The sequence below is a fragment of the Salmo trutta genome, chromosome 21 (genome assembly GCF_901001165.1).
Source record: "Salmo trutta chromosome 21, fSalTru1.1, whole genome shotgun sequence".
NCBI classification, from domain to species: domain Eukaryota; kingdom Metazoa; phylum Chordata; class Actinopteri; order Salmoniformes; family Salmonidae; genus Salmo; species Salmo trutta.
The window spans coordinates 36350506-36374214 of record NC_042977.1 but is presented as its reverse complement, the minus strand read 5'-3'; the positions used below and the strand labels follow the sequence as shown (position 1 = coordinate 36374214).

Below are 23709 nucleotides of genomic sequence, written 5' to 3'. Positions count from 1 at the left end.
AGAATCTCCTTTAGGCATTACAGTACATTCCTGAGAATCCCCTTTAGGCATTACAGTACATTCCTGAGAATCCCCTTTAGGCATTACAGTACATTCCTGAGAATCCCCTTTAGGCATTACAGTACATTCCTGAGAATCTCCTTTAGGCATTACAGTACATTCCTGAGAATCTCCTTTAGGCATTACAGTACATTCCTGAGAATCTCCTTTAGGCATTACAGTACATTCCTGAGAATCTCCTTTAGGCATTACAGTACATTCCTGAGAATCTCCTTCAGCATTACAGTACATTCCTGAGAATCCCCTTTAGGTATTACAGTACATTCCTGAGAATCTCCTTTAGGCATTACAGTACATTCCTGAGAATCCCCTTTAGGCATTACAGTACATTCCTGAGAATCTCCTTTAGGCATTACAGTACATTCCTGAGAATCCCCTTTAGGTATTACAGTACATTCCTGAGAATCTCCTTCAGGCATTACAGTACATTCCTGAGAATCTCCTTTAGGCATTACAGTACATTCCTGAGAATCTCCTTCAGCATTACAGTACATTCCTGAGAATCTCCTTTAGGCATTACAGTACATTCCTGAGAATCTCCTTCAGCATTACAGTACATTCCTGAGAATCCCCTTTAGGCATTACAGTACATTCCTGAGAATCTCCTTTAGGCATTACAGTACATTCCTGAGAATCTCCTTTAGGCATTACAGTACATTCCTGAGAATCCCCTTTAGGTATTACAGTACATTCCTGAGAATCTCCTTCAGCATTACAGTACATTCCTGAGAATCCCCTTTAGGCATTACAGTACATTCCTGAGAATCTCCTTTAGGCATTACAGTACATTCCTGAGAATCTCCTTTAGGCATTACAGTACATTCCTGAGAATCCCCTTTAGGTATTACAGTACATTCCTGAGAATCCCCTTTAGGCATTACAGTACATTCCTGAGAATCCCCTTTAGGCATTACAGTACATTCCTGAGAATCTCCTTTAGGCATTACAGTACATTCCTGAGAATCTCCTTTAGGCATTACAGTACATTCCTGAGAATCCCCTTTAGGCATTACAGTACATTCCTGAGAATCCCCTTTAGGCATTACAGTACATTCCTGAGAATCTCCTTTAGGTATTACAGTACATTCCTGAGAATCTCCTTTAGGTATTACAGTAGATTCCTGAGAATCTCCTTTAGGTATTACAGTACATTCCTGAGAATCTCCTTTAGGCATTACAGTACATTCCTGAGAATCTCCTTTAGGTATTACAGTACATTCCTGAGAATCTCCTTTAGGTATTACAGTAGATTCCTGAGAATCTCCTTTAGGTATTACAGTACATTCCTGAGAATCTCCTTTAGGCATTACAGTACATTACTGAGAATCCCCTTTAGGCATTACAGTACATTCCTGAGAATCCCCTTTAGGCATAACAGTACATTCCTGAGAATCTCCTTCAGGCATTACAGTACATTACTGAGAATCCCCTTTAGGTATTACAGTACATTCCTGAGAATCTCCTTTAGGCATTACAGTACATTCTTGAGAATCAAATACAGTTAAAACCTGTACTGAGCTGCGTTTATATGGTATTATTACAATATAATATGAATTTACATTTCAGTGAACTGTATACTGTCAGTTGTTATTACAATCCTTTTTGTAGAATTTATATAATACAATTAGAATAATATTTTTTATTAATAGAGTATTTCTCTTAGTTCCTGTCTCCTGACTTGGGCATGCATACTTGAATCCAATCAAATCTAAACAAAGTCCCTTCGAACATTTTTTAATTTAAGTAAACAAAAATAATACATTGTATTAGTGTTACTTTTGAAAAGAAATCATTCTCCACATTGTGTTTGTCAACACAGAGGAATCACTGTCATTCTGCTAGCCTAGGAGTGCTGTGGGTTTTGTAAATGTACATTATCACGTTCAGTGCACCCTGTCAGGTTTGTTTTATTTCCTGGCCTTTTTTGGCAGCCCTCCTGAGCTCACAATGTCCATTTGTCACCGGGCGAACAAGCAGAAAAGTATCTTGTATCTTCTGAAATTGTGTGCTAGCTCCAGAACTATCTGTCCTCCTTTATTGACCTTCGATCCCCTGTCTAGAGTGGAGCCAATCAGAACAGACAAGGTGTTTCTATCTCTGGTTCTGAAGAGATTTCAAATACTTTTTACATTGCTGACTCAACCCACAGTCACACACACCTACACACACTCTCTCACACTCTCTCTCACACACGCACACACACGCACACACTTTCGAAGGTAATACAAATAAGATTAGTGAGATTGTTTCATTGGAGAGAACATGAAGAAAAGACCACCTGCCAGGCAGGACTCATCGCTTTGAAACACAACCTTTTTTATTAAAATTTACAAAAAAGAAAAGGAAAAATACAACAGAGTAATAAATCCACTTTATTCAGCACGCCATCGTGGAGTTTTATCAACATCGTGCAGGAGCGATGAAGACCCAAAGGGAGACAAACCTGGGGTTGTCTGGTGGGGTTCAAAGTTCACCTTCCACCCTCCAGAACACACACAGAGTAGAACCACACACCCCTGAAACACTACATGTAGCTATGTCAGGACCTGCAGTTACAATGCACTATATTTTTACTATGATTTAATGGTCTTGGTAAACAGCTTGATAAATCTCCTGACAATCTGACTTTCCTCTCTGACTCTGAATATAAAAATAAAAAGAAGTTAAGCAGGAATAGTAAGCCCTGGTCCTGGAGTGCCGCTGCGTCTGGAGGCGACTGATTCAACTAATCATGCCTTGATTGGACCAATTTGGTGTTTCCTTCCCTTTTCCCCGGAGGTGACAATCAGTTCAATCAAGTAGTTTAGTGACAGCAGCACTCCAAGCAAAGGCCTCTCCAGATTTAGATCAATCAGCGGAAGCATCACTCTGACTTACATGCTGACTACTCCGGCCACGCGCCAGATTCTGCGTGTGCCATCGTACACATGTTGATTTTGTATATCCCCACCAGATGCGACCATAACACGCATGTTAAAATAACAAAAACCAACTGTGCACCAACTATATTAACTTGGGGACAGGTCAAAACAAACATGAGACGGTCATGGACATTAAGCTAGATAGCTGTTGCTAGCAGTTTTGTCCTGGGAGATGAACATTGGGTTGTTATTTTTACCTGATCATGCATATGGTCCCCTTTTTAGCTGGTTCTTTGTAAAATTTTGACCCAGATCATATACAAATCATGTGTTTCTCTACACCGACGATTAATCCACAGATAAAAAGGGAAACCTAGTTAGGTTTTAGTTATATTTGATTAATATCTTTCAATAAACCACGTGAGTTTGTGTCATCCTGATATCCAATAAAGATGGTAGTTGCAGCACGTGGAGCAGGTTCTATTTTAGCGCTTGGCTACGCAGAAGCCCATTCACATGCTTGAGCGGTGTGGGGAAAAGATTGAATAACATGTATGTGCACATTTATTTTGCAACTTAGCCGGCAAGGCGTGAACTACATAGCATACTGCACAGCGAATGACGGTGTTTTACAGGTGTGTGGTTATTCCCTGAGTGGGTTTTGACTCAGGTGGAGGCTGCTGAGAGGACAGCTCATAATAATGGCTGGAATGGAGTGAATAGAATGGTATCAAACACATGAAAACCCCCAAAATATGTGTTTGATTCCATTCGCTCCATTCAGGACAATATTATGAGCTGTCCTCTCAGCAGCCTCCACTGGTTTGACTAGCCCTGATATGGCTAACTTTTATAGCCTCTACTATGGTGTCTGGACTATACAATACTATGGAGGCTAGCTATATCAGGACTGGGGTTTGACCAGCTAAACCATGGTCACTCTGGTCAAACCCTGTGTTCCCCCAGGGTCCTGCTCCCCTCTCCCCTCCAGTGATTGTGCACTACTACAGTGTTCCTGGCAGGGTCTGGTCAAGTCCTTGACCCTGTTTGAATACATTCAAAATGCATCCTTTCTTCGTCCCATCCTTTAATTAATTATCACTGATCTGACACAATTTCAAAAGGTGAAAGTAAGGGTTCCCTTTCAAAGCCTTGACTAATCAGAGATCACGCTTAGGAATGGACGACAATACGAAAAGGTATGAAAAATGTATGCACTAATTACTGTAGGTTGCTCTGGATAAGAGCCTCTGCTAAATGTCTAAAATGTCAATGTAAATGAAGGTAGGGTGTATTTTTTAGAGTATTCCAACAGGACCTCACACAGTGTGAATGGGGTCAGGGCTGTAGAGATTGTGGCTCAGGTATGGGGAAGTGAGTGTGGTCTCTATGGTGATTGTGTAGACTTTCTCTTTTCACCAGGGGGTTTGTCACAACCTGAGCCAATGTTAAGTTAACAGTGCAAAACTTTTGGAGATGGTACATAAAGTACAAGCTGACAGCAGTCTCTGTGGGCCGCTTTGTGTCCCCGTAAAATGTTCCACATTCATTTCTGGGGTGAGCAATAGCTATATATATATTCTTCGTGAGCAATAGCTATAAATATATTCTTTGGGGTCATTTCCATTACAACTCCAGTCAATTCAGGGATTGTGACAATTGTATTGGAGAATATAACACTGCATAGGAGAGTTTTCATGGTCCAGTTCAATGGTGTTCCATTGAAATGCAATTCATCTAAATGCTGGTCTACCGCTGAAATGCTGGCTTGGAAATCTACCTCACATAACCTTGCATGCAAGGCTTTTAGGTTGCAGTCAGATGCATGGCTGAAGAGGACAACTAGTGAGCATGTTCTGTAGGCTACAACACTTTTTGCCAGGTTAAAGACAGAGCATTAATGTATTTTATTTAATACTTTGTTTTTCTATGAGAACCTGGGTTTAGCACACGACTCTATAGAGTGGTCTGCCCTAATGTATAATACATGGTGCTGTCCAGTTAAGGTCAGGTCAAGTCCGTTCTAAAATTAATCCAGGTCAGGTCTAGTCCCAAAAGTGCTCCGTTTGAACGTGACAGTTTTTTACACTTCTTTTTTTTACACAAGTATCTTCTCTTAACAATTGTATTCAGTGATATTTACAAATGCATATACATAGAGTAGAACATGAGTTATTTCCCATAGACACCAACTTTATTATTTGACATTATTCATAGTCTAGTATTGAACGTCACACAGTATAAAAGTGCATTCCAGCTGAAAAACCAGCTCATCTTCATCCAGATCTCAAATCTTTGACCCCAGTCACGACCCCAGTCACGACCCCAGTCACGACCCCAGCCACGACCCCAGCCACGACCCCAGTCACTACCCCAGTCATTTCTGTTCACTGGGTTTGCTGGTTTCCATTCTGACACAACTCTTCACTGATAAATGGAAGTTATGGATTGGACAGTTAAACATGTTCAGAGTGTGAATTGGTTGGCGTTTGGTTAAGATTGTGCTAAAATCATGCAGACTTGGTCCTCAAGAAATGTTGATTTAATAGGGCGAGGTTTTGCATAAAACATTTACAAATGTCTCTCCTCTCCTCCCTACATACAAACTTAGAAGAGATGTATTTTCATCACTTTATACGTAGAATCAATACATCTTGTAATACTTTTGCTTTAGTTTTATTTAACCTTTATTTAACTAGGTAAGTCAGTTAAGAACAAATTCTTATTTTCAATGACGGCCTACCAGGGAACAGTGGGTTAACTGCCTTGTTCAGGGGCAGAATGACAGATTTTTACCTCGTCAGCTCGGGGATTCGATCTAGCAACCTTTCAGTTACTGGCCCAACGCTCTAACCACTAGGCTCCAATAGTGATTTACTATACAATTAATGCCTGATAACACAAGTGTGTGTGTGTGTGTGTGTGTGTGTAAACAACATAACTCTCAGCTAAGCCAGGGAAGATCATATCCCTAAATCATTTACATTTTTCACAATGTCTATTTTCCGGTGATGCTTTTGAGAGAAAATAATATTTTTAAAGGTTTTAAATTATTCATAGTTTTCAGTAGTGAGTTGAATTATTAACTTTTCTGCCTCTGCAGTTCAAATAAATGCAACAGTTTCTGTACACTTAGTTTCACTCTCTCTCGATATATTTCCTCTCTCTCTTTCCTCTCCATCTCTGTCTTGTTCATATTGTATCACTTCTGTGTGGCACCCTAGTTGAATGTATTGTCTTGCTTGAAATCCTTTCTTGGATGTTTAGGTTGTTTTTCTTTGTCCAGACCAATTAACAAATTGTTGCTGCTCAGTGGAGAAACACCATGCACATTGTCTCCGTACATTTCAACACTTATTGCTTTAAATTACATCAATCACTCCCTACCCTCCCATGCCCTCCCCTTCCCTCCCATGCCCTCCCCTTCCCTCCCATGCCCTCACCTTCCCTGGGCTCATTTTTCTCTGTCTCTTTTTATTACTCTCCCTCTTCATCTCTCAATCCTTTAACTTCTCCTCCCATTACTCTAGCTCTGCTTGCCATTTATCCCTCCTTCATTCTCTCTCCTTTTCCTTCTTCCTCTCAATCTCCAGAGTGTTCCTCTTTCTCCCCCTCCTCTTTTACATCCTCTTTTTTGTTGTTCTCTGCCTCCTTCTCCTCCACTTTATCTTTCTCCCTATCTCGGAACAGCTTGGCTAGTTCCTGAAACTGCGGACCCCACTCCTCCAGCCCTCCTCCCCACGTCTCCTTCTCTGCATCCTTCTCTCCCTCACTCTCCAGTGAGCTGAGGGAACCTGCACGTGACCCTGTACCCTCCAGCCCATACACCTGCACTGAATCATAGGGCGGCTGTGAGGGGTCAAAGGTGACCTGAGCCAGACGCAGGCGGAGGAACTCACCCACCCTGAGGGCCAAGGAGTGACCACCTGGTACTGGACACCCTCTCCCCGCCTCCATCCCTTGGACCCACCCTGCCCCGTACCCCATGATGCCCCCGTATGCGCCCCTGGCCTGCCCTGGGAAGGGCAGCATCTGGGGGGTCATATCCCTCCTTCCTAAAACGTATGCCCCCATACCCACCCTGTCCTGCCAGTCAGTCATGAACCCTTCTGGGTACATCCCCCCGCAAGAAGTCCCGGTCAGAGATATCCCTCCACCCTCCCTGTCCGGCCTGGCCACCACAAAGTTGCTGCCCATCTCTAGCCCTCCCCTCCCCAGGCTCCCGGGGTAATCCTGCCTCTGTCCTTCTGCCTCCCCCTGCAGGATGCTGGCGTAGTTGCGGGCGGCTGACTGCTGAGACTGGCCGTCTGGGCAGTTGGTTCCAGGCCCTCCACCACCACATCCACCACCAGAGGATTCTGGTTCAGCTGAACCAGAGCCAGTGCGTTTGGGGGACAGGCTGGCGCGGAAGGCCCTGCGACCTGCCATGGGCAGGGTGGCTGAATCACACACCCAGGCGCCACCGTGACTCTGGCCAGCCATGGAGCCTGAGCGGGTCAGGACCAGGGTGGTCTCTCTCTCTCGGGGGAGGGTCTCAGACTGGACCTGCAGGGGACGGGGAGAAGGAGGAGGGTCAGTCCGGGACAGGGACAGGGCAGTGGAACGAGGAGGAAGAGGGTCATTCCGGGACAGGGACAGGGCAGTGGAACGAGGAGGAAGAGGGTCAGTCCGGGACAGGGACAGGGCAGTGGAACGAGGAGGAAGAGGGTCAGTCCGGGACAGGGACAGGGCAGTGGAACGAGGAGGAAGAGGGTCAGTCCGGGACAGGGACAGGGCAGTGGAACGAGGAGGAAGAGGGTCAGTCCGGGACAGGGACAGGGCAGTGGAACGAGGAGGAAGAGGGTCAGTCCGGGACAGGGACAGGGCAGTGGAACGAGGAGGAGGAGGGTCAGTCCGGGACAGGGACAGGGCAGTGGAACGAGGAGGAAGAGGGTCAGTCCGGGACAGGGACAGGGAACGGTGCTGTTAAGTGGATGTAGAAGATAAAGGATAACAAGAGGTGATGTTGAGGTTGAGAGCATTGTAAAAGGAGCGAATGGAGAGATGAATCGGGGAAACAATTAAAGCAGAAAGCCGGAGAGTAAGTAAAAGGGCAAATGCAAGAAACGGGGAGAGAAAGGAGACGACGAGAAGGTAGAAAGCAAAAGACAGAGAGACAGGATGAGAATAGACACACAATGAACAAGCAAGATAGAGAGTGAAAGAGAAGCAGAGTTTAGAAGGTAAGAGAAGCAGGTTAATAACTAAAAAGAGCTAACACTGTGACAGAGAGGGGGATGAAGAGGGAGGAGAAAATCAACAGACAAAACGTTAAAAAGTAAAGAAAGAGACAGAAATCTTCTAAAAGCAAAACATAAAAAATAATACATATTCACTATCGTCTGCTCTCAGTAATCAGCAGTGTTAAAACCACTTCAAATGATAACACATAGGTTCGTTCATTCATTCACTTATTGTCATATAAAGTGTCGGTCTCTTACCCAGTCCACCGAGTCCTGACTGTGGCTCTGCTGCTCACTACTGTTCTCTGTACAGTTGCTCATAGCTCCTCCCCCTCCACCCCTCTCCTGGCTGTTATTGGTCCGTGGCGTCCCTCCATCTGAGGTGCTAACCCCGCTCTGTGGGCCTGTTCCGTCTCTACTCTCTCTGCTGCTCATTTCAGCTGGTCCTACGTACACGGCCCCTGGCTCCAGGGCCCCTACCATGGCCCCCTGATTCTGGATGACCAGAGAGTGGTCTGGGTGGCCCCCAGGGAAGCGGTAGGCCAGCTCAGCCAAGCCCGGCTCAAACTGGCCCCCTGGAGTACGTCGGAGAACTGGCAGGGTGTGGCTGCTGTAGCAGAGGCGGCCGTACAGGGGCCCACCAGGGCCGGAGTAGGCCGGGTCCAGGGCTGGGTTCTGGGCCCAGTTGTATGCACGGGCCTTGTCCTGGACGTGCTGGGAGTAGCGTCTGGGGGACAGAAGATAGGGTGTGACAAGGCTAGACGACATGTTATAGCAGCTTTACATAGGAGCACACACCAATGAGGGATTGCACAGTATAGACAGATAATCTCACTCAGCACAGTGGATCATGTTGTAGGGGAAGTAGGTGATGCCCAACAAAGTGTCTAATGAAGTGTAATAGTTTTCCTCTTTATTTTTTTTAGCTAAGAGGGTGATTAAAGCAAGGAGTTTTGAGGCAATCAATTACCTAAGTGGATCAATACAGTCTTAGAAAACTCTTGAGGACTGGAGTTTTGTTTGGGTGCGTTTTTGCACAGCATAGCTTTCAATTAAACACACACACAAACACACTGCACACACACTCACATGTTCCTGCTGTCCAGAGTGCGGTATCCCCTGCGTGAGCTGTGGGGGGCGCTCTGGAGCGCAGCGATGTCAAAGGCGGCCGTGTCGGCCTCGCCTCCTCCCTCGTCATCGTAGGTGATAATGTTCTCCCTAACATCGTCCTCCTCCAGGGGAGACAGAGAGTCCCGCTTCTGACGACGCAGGGACAGGGACAGGGCACTGACTGCTGGAGGGAGGAGAGACGGAGGGAGGGAGGGAGGGAGGGAGTCAGAGAAAGAGCAAGAAAGAGGGAGAGTGTTGGTATATCATGTCTGTCCTGCATGCTAAAATCTGTAATTGACTTTGAGCCATAGCCAGACAGTCATATAGACTTGCATTGTGTACTGGACTAGACCAGTCACATTGGGCATAAAGTGGGCCATTCCCAGTCAAATGCCAATGTAATGTTAGTTGGGTTTGTGTTTCCCAGTAAAATTACTAATCAACTAATCATCAAGTCTTGAATCACGTGTGATAGTGTTGGGTTGTAATGAAAGCTTGCACACCCTGTGGATCTGGGTCTCTGACACCAGGATTGAGTAACACTGCTGTACAGTATATTTACCCAGCAGAGTGGCGACACAGGCCAAGATGGCCAGCAGGGCGGCAGTGCTGAGCCCAGGGGAGGAGGAGGTAGACTGCTGTGGGACACACACCGTCTCTCTCTCCCACTCCCAGTCTCCCTCCGTCTGCCTCTCCTGTCTCTCTTTCTCCCCAGCCCGGGCCCCTCCTCTCAGGCAGGGGCAGATGGACACAGTGACCGTCCCGGTGGAGGTCAGGCCAGACGTCCCATCCCTTAACACCAGGGGAACGTGTAGCGTGAGGGAGGAGGAGGAGGAGCGGGAGAGGGGCTGCAGGGGCGACAGGAGCAACAGGGTGGCACTGGGGCCTGGAGGAAGAGCGAGAGAGGGAAAAACACAACATGAGAAAAAAAAACAGCAAGAAACTCAATTGAATTGAATGAAATCTCTACCATTTAATGTTATTCTCATAGCTTCTCACAGCTTCCCTCAGAGGATGTGTCGGAGTCCATTGGGAAAAGATGGATTTCCAGTAGAGGAAAAGGTAAACAACAGGGAAAACACAAAGGGATGAGGATAACAGAGGTAGGGGAAGAGAGGTAAAGAGAGAGAGAGAAATGTAGGGGAGAGAGTGAGACAGACGGAGAATGGGAGGAGAGAGAGGTAGGGGGGGAGAGGTAGAGACAGAGAGCGAGGAGGGGAGAGAGGTAGGGGAGAGAGTGAGACAGACAGAGAAGGGGAGGAGAGAGAGGTAGGGGGAGAGAGTGAGACAGACAGAGAGAGAAGGGGAGGAGTGAGAGGTATGGGGAAAGAGGTAGAGACAGAGAGAGAAGGGGAGAAGAGAGAGGTAGGGGGAGAGAGTGAGACAGACAGAGAGAGAAGGGGAGGAGTGAGAGGTATGGGGAAAGAGGTAGAGACAGAGAGAGAAGGGGAGGAGAGAGAGGTAGAGACAGAGAGCGAGGAGGGGAGAGAGGTAGAGGGAGAGAGGTAGAGACAGAGAGAGAAGGGGAGAAGAGAGAGGTAGGGGGAGAGAGTGAGACAGACAGAGAGAGAAGGGGAGGAGTGAGAGGTATGCGGAAAGAGGTAGAGACAGAGAGAGAAGGGGAGAAGAGAGAGGTATGGGGAGAGAGGTAGAGGGACAGAGAGAGAAGGGGAGGAGAGAGAGGTAGGGGAGAGAGGTAGAGACAAAGAGAGAGGGGAGAAGGTAGAGGGAGAGTGCGAGACAGAGAGAGGGGGAGCGTGACAGGAAGTGTGTGGGAGAGAGTGAAACATAAAGAAAGAAAGAGAGAGACTATACCTCCACTGTCCCTAATGCTGAAGTTGAGGGCGAAGCTGGACTCTGGAGGGATGTTGAAATATACAGCACTGTCATTTCCTCCCTCATCTCGATCAATGGCCCGCAACACCTGCACCACCTGAACGGAAGAGACAGAGTTAGAGACCAGACACAGAAAAGGAGGTGTGAAGGGAGGATTGGGGAGGAAGAAGGAGGAGAGGAGTGAGAGAGTAGGAGGGGGAATGATTGGGAGGGTGAAGGAAGGTTGGGGGGAGAGAGAGAGACAAGGAGAGAGAAAATAGTAAGATAGCATTGGAGAGGTAAACAAGATAGGTGGGGGAGGGAATAGAGAAAATAATAGCAATATAGAAAGAGTATTCTGTAACAACGCATGACTTTAACTACCGTCCATATCCCTGTGTGCCCTCAGCATTTACCTCAAAACAAACAAATAGGCTCTGCTAGATAAAACCTCTCAAATCAAGAAGGAAGTAATTATATCTAACCTTAACTGTGAAGGGAATGCCAGGGTTGGCTTCAGTATATAATCTATGAAGATTGGGTTCTGACTGTAGAGAAGAATTTAGGAAATAAATCCTAATATTCTATCTAGTGAATATTATCTCAGCTTAAACCCCTGGGACTCTTTTAAACACTGCCTGTGGCGAAGAGGCAATACAACACCTCTTTAATGGCCTTTAGAGTACAGTGATTCAGACCTAGAATAAGATGTTAGGGCGTTTCTGAGTTATGCAGTAGCTAGGGCTTTCACTTTGAAAGGGTTTTTAAATTATAACACTTTATTATTTTGTGTGCTTTAATGTCCTTATTAAAAATTGTATTCTTTTCAGATGCATTATATATCAATTGGCTGATGGGTTTCTTCCCTGCAAGACGGTTGCTAAGACAGAAAAACAAAGACACGTGAATACAAAAGAGGGCATGAACCCGGACACAGATAGAACAAACTGATAAACAAAGACAACACGTTAATGGAAAGAGACAACATGGAAACATGGTCAAAGCAAAGGAGGAACAGAAGCGTTGATAAAATGATAGACGGAATCAACAAGAATATTCAAAGAGTTTTCACATACTGTAAGCACACACCACACCACACCACACCACACACACATACACACCCACTCTGACCTGTCCAGTGGCTGATGAGTCACACATGGCTGCTGTGTACTGTCTGTCCAGCTCGGGCGCATTGTCATTCAGGTCCAGCGTCTCTATGGCAACCACCACTCTGGACACCTGGCTGGGGTTGTCTGGGGGAGAGGGACCAGGAACAGCTGTGTCTCAACAGAGAGCATTCCAAGACCGCAGAGTGGCCAACACATCTCAACTCTGCTGCTCAATCCACTAGTGTGTCCTCGTGATCTAGCCTACAGGGTTGCCTGTAGTAGGTTCAGATCTGAAGTAAACATAGCATGTGTTATGTGATGTTTTAGAAATCTGGCTAAATCTGCGGGTGATTGGTATGTTTAAGTATAGAGCGTTGGAATTAGTGCCTCCATCCCTCTCTTTCTACAACAAACAGTATTTTCAAAGCTCCAGCAAAGGCGATATGTAAGGTGAGCTGACATGCATGCAAAGCAGTCACACCAGGGCACAGTTTAAATGGATTGGGACAGAGTCCAAGCTGCATTCACGCACCCATACACACACACCCTTTGGAATACACCAACTCACAATTTGGACTGCACACACACGAGTCGACACACACATTTCGGGCCGCACACACACATAAATGCACACACACACACATTTTGGCAGCACACAATACATTCTCTTTGGACTGTGTTCACACTCAGTAACACCATGTTATGGACTGGAGCCATGGGTTCACATTGCAATGAGCTCCCAGTGTATTGGCAGGAGGAGAGTGGAGAGGATAGGAGAGGGGAGAGGAGAGAGAAAAGAAGAGGAGAGGGGGGAGGGGGAGAGGAGAGAAGAGGGAGAGGAGGATAGGGAAGGGGAGAGGAGAGGAGGGTAGGGGAGAGGAGAGGAGAGGAGGGTAGGGTAGGGTAGGGGAGGGTAGGGGAGGGGAGAGGAGGGTAGGGTAGGGGAGAGGAGAGGAGAGGAGGGTAGGGTAGGGGAGGGGAGGGGAGGGGAGAGGAGAGGTGAGGAGGGTAGGGTAGGGGAGGGGAGGGGAGGGGAGAGGAGAGGAGAGGAGAGGAGGGTAGGGTAGGGTAGGGGAGGGGAGGGGAGGGGAGGGGAGAGGAGAGGAGAGGAGAGGAGAGGAGAGGAGAGGAGAGGAGAGGAGAGGAGAGGAGAGGAGGGTAGGGGAGTGGAGAGGAGAGGAGGGTAGGGGAGAGGAGAGGAGGGTAGGGGAGAGGAGAGTAGGGGAGAGGAGAGGAGGGTAGGGGAGAGGAGAGGAGGGTAGGGGAGTGGAGAGGAGGGTAGGGGAGAGGAGGGTAGGGTAGGGGAGAGGAGAGGAAAGTGGCTTCCCCTGGCCACTGAGTTGAGAACGGCTCTCCCGGAGTCAGATAGCAATACTGATCCTGCCGCCAATGGTCTGTTTAACTGATAGAGCTCATTATTCAACTCTGGCAGCAGCATTCGCACTACTGAAGACCCACTGCAACGTTGGCCCGTAGCACTGCTTAAATAAAGACCAGCACCGTCACCACACTAACCACTACTGTTGCTACCACCACTATTTATGCAGTATTTATGCTGCAGTAGTTTATGTGTCGGGGGGCTAGGGTCAGTCTGTTTCATCTGGAGTATTCTCTTGTCTTATCCGGTGTCCTGTGTGAATGTAAATATGCTCTCTCTAATTCTCTCTTCTCTCTTTCTTTCTTTCTCTCGGAGGACCTGAGCCCTAGGACCATGCCTCAGGACTACCTGGCATGATGACTCCTTGCTGTCCCCAGTCCACCTGGCCATGCTGCTGCTCCAGTTTCAACTGTTCTGCCTGCGGCTACGGAACCCTGACCTGTTTACCGGACGTGCTTGTTGCACCCTCGACAATTACTATGATTATTATTATTTGACCATGCTGGTCATTTACGAACATTTTAACATCTTGACCATGTTCTGTTATAATATCCACCCGGCACAGCCAGAAGAGGACTGGCCCCCCCTCATAGCCTGGTTCCTCTTAAGGTTTCTTCCTAGGTTTTTGGCCTTTCTCAGGAGTTTTTCCTAGGGAGTTTTTCCCAGCCACCGTGCTTCTTTCACATGCATTGCTTGCTGTTTGGGGTTTTAGGCTGGGTTTCTGTACAGCACTTTGAGATTTCAGCTGATGTACGAAGGGCTATATAAATAAATTTGATTTGATTTGATTTGGTGTGTATTCATGGATGCCAAGGGAAGCTTCCCCAAGAAAAAAAGATTCTGATCAAACCATAAATTCATACATTATGGTGCCCCTGGCCTGAGAGGATGGAAGTTCAATATGTAGCTAGATGTAGAAGGCTAATGTTAACTAGCTAACGTTGCCCATGAATGGAAGTTAGGCTAGCGAGCAAGCATTTTAGCCAGGTAGCCTGGGACAACAAGTGTCTACTGTTTGATAGAGTAATAGATCATTTCAGCAACATAAAAAAGAGGAGGATGCCTGGGGAGCAGCTAATGGGGATCCATAATAAATACCAATACAAATATATTCTTATTGTCTCTGACTTATGCCTATATAGCATGGTGTCAAGGCATATGAACTATCAGGTTATAGAGTAAACAACGCAATTATCACAAGACAGGTTGTAATATGGCATTTTCTTCTGGCTTGGCTTCCCCAGCAATTTCTGGCTTGGCTTTCCCAGTGATTTCTGGCTTGGCTTCCCCAGTGATTTCTGGCTTGGCTTCCCCAGTGATTTCTGGCTTGGCTTCCCCAGTGATTTCTGGCTTGGCTTCCCCAGTGATTTCTGGCTTGGCTTCCCCAGTGATTTCTGGCTTGGCTTTCCCAGTGATTTCTGGCTTGGCTTTCCCAGTGATTTCTGGCTTGGCTTCCCCAGTGATTTCTGGCTTGGCTTTCCCAGTGATTTCTGGCTTGGCTTCCCCAGTGATTTCTGGCTTGGCTTCCCCAGTGATTTCTGGCTTGGCTTCCCCAGTGATTTTACCCACGCACCGCTACTGGCTACCACTGTGTTAAACTAATAGGTATGACGTTAAGGGGTTCATTTAGGATTCTTTAGCTGGTGGAAATGTATGTAAAATGTTTCCTTTTCTGTGACCACTCAATATAAAAGTAATGTGTTTAATTAGGATCTGCTGTTTACCATCCTAAGGTGGTGGCACTTAATTTGATTGCTCCCAATTTCACAGATGGTACTAATACTGCATTAAGCACTGCTACTGTCAGCATGGTTAAAGCAGTGCTACTACTGTCAGCATGGTTAAAGCAGTGCTACTACTGTCAGCATGGTTTAAGCAGTGCTACTAATGTCAGCATGGTTAAAGCAGTGCTACTACTGTCAGCATGGACTGTCAGCATGGTTAAAGCAGTGCTACTACTGTCAGCATGGTTAAAGCAGTGCTACTAATGTCTGCATGGTTAAAGCAGTGCAACTACTGTCAGCATGGTTAAAGCAGTGCTACTACTGTCAGCATGGTTAAAGCAGTGCTACTACTGTCAGCATGGACTGTCAGCATGGTTAAAGCAGTGCTACTACTGTCAGCATGGTTAAAACAGTGCTACTACTGTCAGCATGGTTAAAGCAGTGCTACTACTGGCAGCATGGTTAAAGCAGCGCTACTACTGTCAGCATGGTTAAAGCAGCGCTACTACTGTCAGCATGGTTAAAGCAGCGCTACTACTGTCAGCATGGTTAAAGCAGTGCTACTACTGTCAGCATGGACTGTCAGCATGGTTAAAGCAGTGCTACTACTGTCAGCATGGTTAAAGCAGTGCTACTACTGTCAGCATGGTTAAAGCAGTGCTACTACTTTCTGCATGATTAAAGCAGTGCTACTAGTGGCAGTATGGTTAAAGCAGTGCTAGTACTGTCAGCATGGTTAAAGCAGCGCTACTACTGTCAGCATGGTTAAAGCAGTGCTACTACTGTCAGCATGGTTAAAGCAGTGCTACTACTGTCAGCATGGACTGTCAGCATGGTTAAAGCAGTGCTACTACTGGCAGCATGGTTAAAGCAGCGCTACTACTGTCAGCATGGTTAAAGCAGCGCTACTACTGTCAGCATGGTTAAAGCAGTGCTACTACTGTCAGCATGGTTAAAGCAGTGCTACTACTGTCAGCATGGACTGTCAGCATGGTTAAAGCAGTGCTACTACTGTCAGCATGGTTAAAGCAGCGCTACTACTGTCAGCATGGTTAAAGCAGCGATACTACTGTCAGCATGGTTAAAGCAGTGCTACTACTGTCAGCATGGTTAAAGCAGCGCTACTACTGTCAGCATGGTTAAAGCAGTGCTACTACTGTCAGCATGGTTAAAGCAGTGCTACTACTGTCAGCATGGTTAACGCAGCGCTACTACTGTCAGCATGGTTAAAGCAGTGCTACTACTGTCAGCATGGTTAAAGCAGTGCTACTACTGTCAGCATGGACTGTCAGCATGGTTAAAGCAGTGCTACTACTGTCAGCATGGTTAAAGCAGCGCTACTACTGTCAGCATGGTTAAAGCAGTGCTACTACTGTCAGCATGGTTAAAGCAGTGCTACTACTGTCAGCATGGTTAAAGCAGTGCTACTACTGTCAGCATGGTTAACGCAGCGCTACTACTGTCAGCATGGTTAACGCAGCGCTACTACTGCCAGCATGGTTAAAGCAGCGCTACTACTGTCAGCATGGTTAAAGCAGCGCTATTACTGTCAGCATGGCTAAAGCAGTGCTCCTACTGTCAGCATGGTTAAAGCAGCGCTACTACTGTCAGCATGGTTAAAGCAGTGCTACTACTACTGTCAGCATGGTTAAAGCAGTGCTGCTACTGTCAGCATGGTTAAAGCAGCGCTACTACTGTCAGCATGGTTAAAGCAGCGCTACTACTGTCAGCATGGTTAAAGCAGTGCTACTACTACTGGCAGCATGGTTAAAGCAGTGCTGCTACTGTCAGCATGGTTAAAGCAGCGCTACTACTGTCAGCATGGTTAAAGCAGCGCTACTACTGTCAGCATGGTTAAAGCAGTGCTACTACTGTCAGCATGGTTAAAGCAGTGCAACTACTGTCAGCATGGTTAAAGCAGCGCTACTACTGTCAGCATGGTTAAAGCAGCGCTACTACTGTCAGCATGGTTAAAGCAGCGCTACTACTGTCAGCATGGTTAAAGCAGCGCTACTACTGTCAGCATGGTTAAAGCAGCGCTACTACTGTCAGCATGGTTAAAGCAGTGCTACTACTGTCAGCATGGTTAAAGCAGTGCTACTACTGTCAGCATGGTTAAAGCAGTGCTACTACTGTCAGCATGGTTAAAGCAGTGCTACTACTGTCAGCATGGATAACGCAGCGCTACTACTGTCAGCATGGTTAACGCAGCGCTACTACTGTCAGCATGGTTAAAGCAGCGCTACTACTGTCAGCATGGTTAAAGCAGCGCTATTACTGTCAGCATGGCTAAAGCAGTGCTCCTACTGTCAGCATGGTTTAAAGCAGCGCTACTACTGTCAGCATGGTTAAAGCAGTGCTACTACTACTGTCAACATGGTTAAAGCAGTGCTACTACTGTCAGCATGGTTAAAGCAGCGCTACTACTGTCAGCATGGTTAAAGCAGCGCTACTACTGTCAGCATGGTTAAAGCAGTGCTACTACTACTGTCAGCATGGTTAAAGCAGTGCTGCTACTGTCAGCATGGTTAAAGCAGCGCTACTACTGTCAGCATGGTTAAAGCAGCGCTACTACTGTCAGCATGGTTAAAGCAGTGCTACTACTGTCAGCATGGTTAAAGCAGTGCAACTACTGTCAGCATGGTTAAAGCAGCGCTACTACTGTCAGCATGGTTTAAGCAGCTACTACTGCAGCTGGTTACTACTACTGTCAGCATGGTTAAAGCAGCGCTACTACTGTCAGCATGGTTAAAGCAGCGCTACTACTGTCAGCATGGTTAAAGCAGCGCTACTACTGTCAGCATGGTTAAAGCAGTGCTACTACTGTCAGCATGGTTAAAGCAGTGCTACTACTGTCAGCATGGACTGTCAGCATGGTTAAAGCAGTGCTACTACTGTCAGCATGGTTAAAGCAGCGCTACTACTGTCAGCATGGTTAAAGCAGCGATACTACTGTCAGCATGGTTAAAGCAGTGCTACTACTGTCAGCATGGTTAAAGCAGTGCTACTACTGTCAGCATGGTTAACGCAGCGCTACTACTGTCAGCATGGTTAAAGCAGTGCTACTACTGTCAGCATGGTTAAAGCAGTGCTACTACTGTCAGCATGGCCTGTCAGCATGGTTAAAGCAGTGCTAACTACTGTCAGCATGGTTAAAGCAGCGCTACTACTGTCAGCATGGTTAAAGCAGTGCTACTACTGTCAGCATGGTTAAAGCAGTGCTACTACTGTCAGCATGGTTAAAGCAGTGCTACTACTGTCAGCATGGTTAAAGCAGTGCTACTACTGTCAGCATGGTTAACGCAGCGCTACTACTGTCAGCATGGTTAACGCAGCGCTACTACTGTCAGCATGGTTAAAGCAGCGCTATTACTGTCAGCATGGCTAAAGCAGTGCTCCTACTGTCAGCATGGTTAAAGCAGTGCTACTACTGTCAGCATGGTTAAAGCAGTGCTACTACTACTGTCAGCATGGATAAAGCAGTGCTGCTACTGTCAGCATGGTTAAAGCAGCGCTACTACTGTCAGCATGGTTAAAGCAGCGCTACTACTGTCAGCATGGTTAAAGCAGTGCTACTACTACTGTCAGCATGGTTAAAGCAGTGCTGCTACTGTCAGCATGGTTAAAGCAGCGCTACTACTGTCAGCATGGTTAAAGCAGCGCTACTAATGTCAGCATGGTTAAAGCAGTGCTACTACTGTCAGCATGGTTAAAGCAGCGCTACTACTGTCAGCATGGTTAAAGCAGTGCTACTACTACTGTCAGCATGGTTAAAGCAGTGCTGCTACTGTCAGCATGGTTAAAGCAGCGCTACTACTGTCAGCATGGTTAAAGCAGCGCTACTACTGTCAGCATGGTTAAAGCAGTGCTACTACTACTGTCAGCATGGTTAAAGCAGTGCTGCTACTGTCAGCATGGTTAAAGCAGCGCTACTACTGTCAGCATGGTTAAAGCAGCGCTACTACTGTCAGCATGGTTTAAAGCAGTGCTACTACTGTCAGCATGGTTAAAGCAGTGCAACTACTGTCAGCATGGTTAAAGCAGCGCTACTACTGTCAGCATGGTTAAAGCAGCGCTACTACTGTCAGCATGGTTAAAGCAGCGCTACTACTGTCAGCATGGTTAAAGCAGCGCTACTACTGTCAGCATGGTTAAAGCAGCGCTACTACTGTCAGCATGGTTAAAGCAGTGCTACTACTGTCAGCATGGTTAAAGCAGTGCTACTACTGTCAGCATGGACTGTCAGCATGGTTAAAGCAGTGCTACTACTGTCAGCATGGTTAAAGCAGCGCTACTACTGTCAGCATGGTTAAAGCAGCGATACTACTGTCAGCATGGTTAAAGCAGTGCTACTACTGTCAGCATGGTTAAAGCAGTGCTACTACTGTCAGCATGGTTAACGCAGCGCTACTACTGTCAGCATGGTTAAAGCAGTGCTACTACTGTCAGCATGGTTAAAGCAGTGCTACTACTGTCAGCATGGCCTGTCAGCATGGTTAAAGCAGTGCTACTACTGTCAGCATGGTTAAAGCAGCGCTACTACTGTCAGCATGGTTAAAGCAGTGCTACTACTGTCAGCATGGTTAAAGCAGTGCTACTACTGTCAGCATGGTTAAAGCAGTGCTACTACTGTCAGCATGGTTAAAGCAGTGCTACTACTGTCAGCATGGTTAACGCAGCGCTACTACTGTCAGCATGGTTAACGCAGCGCTACTACTGTCAGCATGGTTAAAGCAGCGCTATTACTGTCAGCATGGCTAAAGCAGTGCTCCTACTGTCAGCATGGTTAAAGCAGTGCTACTACTGTCAGCATGGTTAAAGCAGTGCTACTACTACTGTCAGCATGGATAAAGCAGTGCTGCTACTGTCAGCATGGTTAAAGCAGCGCTACTACTGTCAGCATGGTTAAAGCAGCGCTACTACTGTCAGCATGGTTAAAGCAGTGCTACTACTACTGTCAGCATGGTTAAAGCAGTGCTGCTACTGTCAGCATGGTTAAAGCAGCGCTACTACTGTCAGCATGGTTAAAGCAGCGCTACTAATGTCAGCATGGTTAAAGCAGTGCTACTACTGTCAGCATGGTTAAAGCAGTGCAACTACTGTCAGCATGGTTAAAGCAGCGCTACTACTGTCAGCATGGTTAAAGCAGCGCTACTACTGTCAGCATGGTTAAAGCAGCGCTACTACTGTCAGCATGGTTAAAGCAGCGCTACTACTGTCAGCATGGTTAAAGCAGTGCTACTACTGTTAGCATGGTTAAAGCAGTGCTACTACTGTCAGCATGGTTAAAGCAGTGCTACTACTGTCAGCATGGTTAACGCAGCGCAACTACTGTCAGCATGGTTAACGCAGCGCTACTACTGTCAGCATGGTTAAAGCAGCGCTACTACTGTCAGCATGGTTAAAGCAGCGCTATTACTGTCAGCATGGCTAAAGCAGTGCTCCTACTGTCAGCATGGTTAAAGCAGCGCTACTACTGTCAGCATGGTTAAAGCAGTGCTACTACTACTGTCAGCATGGTTAAAGCAGTGCTGCTACTGTCAGCATGGTTAAAGCAGCGCTACTACTGTCAGCATGGTTAAAGCAGCGCTACTACTGTCAGCATGGTTAAAGCAGTGCTACTACTACTGTCAGCATGGTTAAAGCAGTGCTGCTACTGTCAGCATGGTTAAAGCAGCGCTACTACTGTCAGCATGGTTAAAGCAGCGCTACTACTGTCAGCATGGTTAAAGCAGTGCTACTACTGTCAGCATGGTTAAAGCAGTGCTACTACTGTCAGCATGGTTAAAGCAGTGCTACTACTGTCAGCATGGTTAACACAGCGCTACTACTGTCAGCATGGTTAACGCAGCGCTACTACTGTCAGCATGGTTAAAGCAGCGCTATTACTGTCAGCATGGCTAAAGCAGTGCTCCTACTGTCAGCATGGTTAAAGCAGCGCTACTACTGTCAGCATGGTTAAAGCAGTGCTACTACTACTGTCAGCATGGTTAAAGCAGTGCTGCTACTGTCAGCATGGTTAAAGCAGCGCTACTACTGTCAGCATGGTTAAAGCAGCGCTACTACTGTCAGCATGGTTAAAGCAGTGCTACTACTACTGTCAGCATGGTTAAAGCAGTGCTGCTACTGTCAGCATGGTTAAAGCAGCGCTACTACTGTCAGCATGGTTAAAGCAGCGCTACTACTGTCAGCATGGTTAAAGCAGTGCTACTACTGTCAGCATGGTTAAAGCAGTGCAACTACTGTCAGCATGGTTAAAGCAGCGCTACTACTGTCAGCATGGTTAAAGCAGCGCTACTACTGTCAGCATGGTTAAAGCAGCGCTACTACTGTCAGCATGGTTAAAGCAGCGCTACTACTGTCAGCATGGTTAAAGCAGCGCTACTACTGTCAGCATGGTTAAAGCAGCGCTACTACTGTCAGCATGGTTAAAGCAGCGCTACTACTGTCAGCATGGTTAAAGCAGCGCTACTACTGTCAGCATGGTTAAAGCAGTGCTACTACTGTCAGCATGGTTAAAGCAGTGCTACTACTGTCAGCATGGTTAAAGCAGTGCTACTACTGTCAGCATGGATAACGCAGCGCTACTACTGTCAGCATGGTTAACGCAGCGCTACTACTGTCAGCATGGTTAAAACAGCGCTACTACTGTCAGCATGGTTAAAGCAGCGCTATTACTGTCAGCATGGCTAAAGCAGTGCTCCTACTGTCAGCATGGTTAAAGCAGCGCTACTACTGTCAGCATGGTTAAAGCAGTGCTACTACCACTGTCAGCATGGTTAAAGCAGTGCTGCTACTGTCAGCATGGTTAAAGCAGCGCTACTACTGTCAGCATGGTTAAAGCAGCGCTACTACTGTCAGCATGGTTAAAGCAGTGCTACTACTACTGTCAGCATGGTTAAAGCAGTGCTGCTACTGTCAGCATGGTTAAAGCAGCGCTACTACTGTCAGCATGGTTAAAGCAGCGCTACTACTGTCAGCATGGTTAAAGCAGTGCTACTACTGTCAGCATGGTTAAAGCAGTGCAACTACTGTCAGCATGGTTAAAGCAGCGCTACTACTGTCAGCATGGTTAAAGCAGCGCTACTACTGTCAGCATGGTTAAAGCAGCGCTACTACTGTCAGCATGGTTAAAGCAGCGCTACTACTGTCAGCATGGTTAAAGCAGCGCTACTACTGTCAGCATGGTTAAAGCAGTGCTACTACTGTCAGCATGGTTAAAGCAGTGCTACTACTGTCAGCATGGACTGTCAGCATGGTTAAAGCAGTGCTACTACTGTCAGCATGGTTAAAGCAGCGCTACTACTGTCAGCATGGTTAAAGCAGCGATACTACTGTCAGCATGGTTAAAGCAGTGCTACTACTGTCAGCATGGTTAAAGCAGCGCTACTACTGTCAGCATGGTTAAAGCAGTGCTACTACTGTCAGCATGGTTAAAGCAGTGCTACTACTGTCAGCATGGTTAACGCAGCGCTACTACTGTCAGCATGGTTAAAGCAGTGCTACTACTGTCAGCATGGTTAAAGCAGTGCTACTACTGTCAGCATGGACTGTCAGCATGGTTAAAGCAGTGCTACTACTGTCAGCATGGTTAAAGCAGCGCTACTACTGTCAGCATGGTTAAAGCAGTGCTACTACTGTCAGCATGGTTAAAGCAGTGCTACTACTGTCAGCATGGTTAAAGCAGTGCTACTACTGTCAGCATGGTTAAAGCAGTGCTACTACTGTCAGCATGGTTAACGCAGCGCTACTACTGTCAGCATGGTTAACGCAGCGCTACTACTGTCAGCATGGTTAAGCAGCGCTACTACTGTCAGCATGGTTAAAGCAGCGCTATTACTGTCAGCATGGCTAAAGCAGTGCTCCTACTGTCAGCATGGTTAAAGCAGCGCTACTACTGTCAGCATGGTTAAAGCAGTGCTACTACTACTGTCAGCATGGTTAAAGCAGTGCTGCTACTGTCAGCATGGTTAAAGCAGCGCTACTACTGTCAGCATGGTTAAAGCAGCGCTACTACTGTCAGCATGGTTAAAGCAGTGCTACTACTACTGTCAGCATGGTTAAAGCAGTGCTGCTACTGTCAGCATGGTTAAAGCAGCGCTACTACTGTCAGCATGGTTAAAGCAGCGCTACTACTGTCAGCATGGTTAAAGCAGTGCTACTACTGTCAGCATGGTTAAAGCAGTGCAACTACTGTCAGCATGGTTAAAGCAGCGCTACTACTGTCAGCATGGTTAAAGCAGCGCTACTACTGTCAGCATGGTTAAAGCAGCGCTACTACTGTCAGCATGGTTAACGCAGCGCTACTACTGTCAGCATGGTTAACGCAGCGCTACTACTGTCAGCATGGTTAAAGCAGCGCTACTACTGTCAGCATGGTTAAAGCAGCGCTATTACTGTCAGCATGGCTAAAGCAGTGCTCCTACTGTC

At 46.7% G+C, this 23709-nt stretch overlaps 1 protein-coding gene across 1 annotated transcript in view; it reads right to left on the bottom strand.

The window, feature by feature from the left end:
* Positions 1-6378: 6378 nt before the first annotated feature.
* LOC115157331 (cadherin-24) overlaps positions 6379-23709 on the bottom strand; it is a 220016-nt gene continuing 202685 nt past the window's right edge. Inside the window, exons 9-14 of the mRNA XM_029705498.1 lie at positions 12200-12321; positions 11069-11186; positions 9816-10139; positions 9233-9437; positions 8402-8900; positions 6379-7466 (exon numbers count right to left, since the gene is read on the bottom strand). Of these exons, the coding sequence (XP_029561358.1) occupies positions 6504-7466; positions 8402-8900; positions 9233-9437; positions 9816-10139; positions 11069-11186; positions 12200-12321 (2231 nt within the window). The 3' untranslated portion in view covers positions 6379-6503. The remainder of the gene's footprint in view (positions 7467-8401; positions 8901-9232; positions 9438-9815; positions 10140-11068; positions 11187-12199; positions 12322-23709) is intronic.